The 2,511-nt window shown below is 52.1% G+C and overlaps 1 protein-coding gene across 1 annotated transcript; it reads left to right on the forward strand.

Annotated features, from left to right (window-relative positions):
• The first annotated feature begins 832 nt into the window (after nucleotides 1-832).
• On the forward strand, nucleotides 833-2,147 carry TCIM (transcriptional and immune response regulator). The gene has a single exon (XM_030964296.1). It carries the CDS (start codon nucleotides 844-846, stop codon nucleotides 1,162-1,164), a length of 321 nt encoding a protein of 106 aa, XP_030820156.1. The 5' UTR covers nucleotides 833-843; the 3' UTR covers nucleotides 1,165-2,147.
• The last annotated feature ends 364 nt before the right edge of the window (nucleotides 2,148-2,511 follow it).

A 2,511-nucleotide genomic window follows, 5' to 3' on the forward strand; every position in this document is an offset into this window, starting at 1 on the left:
GTCATTGACCAAGGGTGGTATGGAAAGCCTTGTGGAGCAGAGGTGAGTTTTCTTTCCAGCACTAATGAGCATGAAATTTAAGCAAAAGGACACTGGAGGTGGGAGCAGGGCAGCAAACTGAGTTTTCTTGCTTCCCCTGAGACCGTTGCCACGTGCAGCTGAGGGTGTAACACCCAGTGAAGTCATCTCAGGGGATTTTATGGATCACCTGCCTTTGAGACCACACTTGTCAGTCAGAAACTGCAGCTCTGTGTGCACTAAAGATGAGTTGCATCTGCTGGCAAGCAGCAGAAAGGAACCCATGTCCAGACAGGAGCAGGTTTGCAGTGTTGGCAGTGGAGACAGAGCCAAGTTCTTGGCTGTTTGCAAAGCTCCAGCCTCTTGCTAGCATTGTAGCAGTTCTCATCTGGAGTTTTACTCATTTATGACATGATATATTGTGCACACAGTGCTTTTCACGTGCAGCAAGGGCAGGAGTGGAGTTTGGGCTGTGCTGGCTCAGTCCCATGGTTGAAGCCCGTTCTGTGATGGGTCAAAAACCCCAACATTTCCAGAAGAAGATGAAGAAGATTTCCAAAAGCCTGTTCTGTGGTGGGTCAAAAAACCCCCAACATTTCCAGAAGAAGATGAAGAAGATTTCCAGAAGCAGAGAGGACTTTTCATCTCGTCCGCACGACAGGAAAGTTGGCAACTTAAATGTTAAACTTTGCCTGTGACTGTTGGGTGTTGACATCACGGTGATCTCACCGCTGTAACCGGAGCCCTCCGGCTTTTCCTCCAGCCTGCCTTTAAATACCACTCCTGGAGGCGGCACAGCAGCAGGGCAGAGCCGGCAGAGCTTCGATGAAAGCAAAGACAAGCTCCAGCACTGCAGCCATGTCCACATCCCTGCGGGTGAGCCCCTCGGTCCATGGGTACCGCTTCGACACCGCGCTGCGCAAGAAAGCCGCGGCCAACATCTTCGAGAGCATCAACGAGGCGTCCCTGCAGAAACTCTTCAAAAACTCCGGCGACAAAAAGGCGGAGGAGAGAGCCAAGATAATCTTCGCCACCGACCAGGACATGGAGGAAAAAACGAGAGCGCTGATGGCACTAAAGCAGAGGAGGAAAGACAAACTGCTGCAGTTCCTGACGTTTCGGAAATACTCCATTAAAGTTCACTGAGCTGGCAGATGGAGAAGGTTTTGTGGCGGGACTGTTTGAGAGCTCCTAGCACGCTCAGCATGCTCGGCTGCCCCGTGGGCCTGGGGAGCTGAGAGTCCATGCAGGGGGCTTCAGCCCCACTGGAAACCATGAGCCAACAGCAGCATCACTGCGGGCAGCAGCATTGGTGCCCAGGGCAGCACTGGTGTGACCAGCAGCACTGGTGTGACCAGCAGCATCAGTGCCCATGGCACATTGGTGTGGACAGCAGCATCAGTGCCCATGGCAGCACTGGTGTGACCAGCAGCATCTGTGCCCATGGCACATTGGTGTGGACAGCAGCCTGACCAGTGCCCACAGCAGCTCTGGTGTGACCAGCAGCACTGGTGTGACCAGCAGGACCAGTGGCCACAGCAGCTCTGGTGTGACCAGCAGCTCTGGTGTGGCCAGCAGGACCAGTGCCCACACACATCAGTGTGGACAGCAGCCTGGTGGCCAGAGGCTCTCAGAGAGAGAGAGCAGCTCCCAGCTGGAGGCAGATTTGCTCCTCTGCGCAGCCATGGGACTGAGCTGGGGGGAACCCCCACACCCAGGACCTCCTGATGGACTTGGTGCTCACAGATGTGAGCCGGGTGCTTTGCCTCTTCAGCCTGAGCCCCGCTGCTGGGGCTGGTGGGGGGCTCTGGAGCCCTCCCAGCTGCTGGTCAGGGTCAGAATCTGTGAAATGCCCCCAAAGGCAGCGTGTGGTGCAGCGAGTTCAGCCGTCCGGGAACGCATTAACTCTGCACAGCTGTGCCTTTCCTTGCCAAGCTCTGTGTGTGCAGGAAAAGTCGTTTGCACAGAAGCAATAATAATGACAGATTTCCCTGAATTTACTGTGAAGTTCCCTAATATTATGTTCACTTACCACTAACACTAAAAATCTAAATATAATAACTACAGTTCTTCTCTGTGTAGGTGACAGCCACTATTAGATGAGTACTTACTTCATGGCAATATTTTATGACAATGTTAATATTATATTGGCTATAATTTATTGCATACAGTGATGTGAAAACTAATAAATTATGAAGTAAATCTAAATTACCTTGTCTGAAATGCTCAGTTCTCCTGGAGTGGTGGGGTTAGACTTTTTTTTGTCATTTCATAGAGACCTGGTTTAGGAGCAGACTACCTGCAGCTCTCCCTCATTGCCCAGATATGGCTTTGGCAGCCCATTCTCAGGATGTGGAGCAGCCCCTGGCTCCCCCATCCCACCTGCCAGCACCAGTTTGGCCCACAATTGCGATGGCAACCATGTCATTTCCCCAGAAAAACCTCACCAAATTGATTTCTAATCAACTCCAGTGTCAGTTTCCCCTCTGTAAT

The sequence above is a fragment of the Camarhynchus parvulus genome, chromosome 22 (genome assembly GCF_901933205.1).
Source record: "Camarhynchus parvulus chromosome 22, STF_HiC, whole genome shotgun sequence".
NCBI classification, from domain to species: Eukaryota; Metazoa; Chordata; class Aves; order Passeriformes; family Thraupidae; genus Camarhynchus; species Camarhynchus parvulus.

What these genes read in the sequence shown, in the direction of transcription:
- TCIM (XM_030964296.1), top strand. Translation starts at nt 844, where the DNA reads ATGAAAGCAAAGACAAGCTCCAGCACTGCAGCCATGTCCACATCCCTG.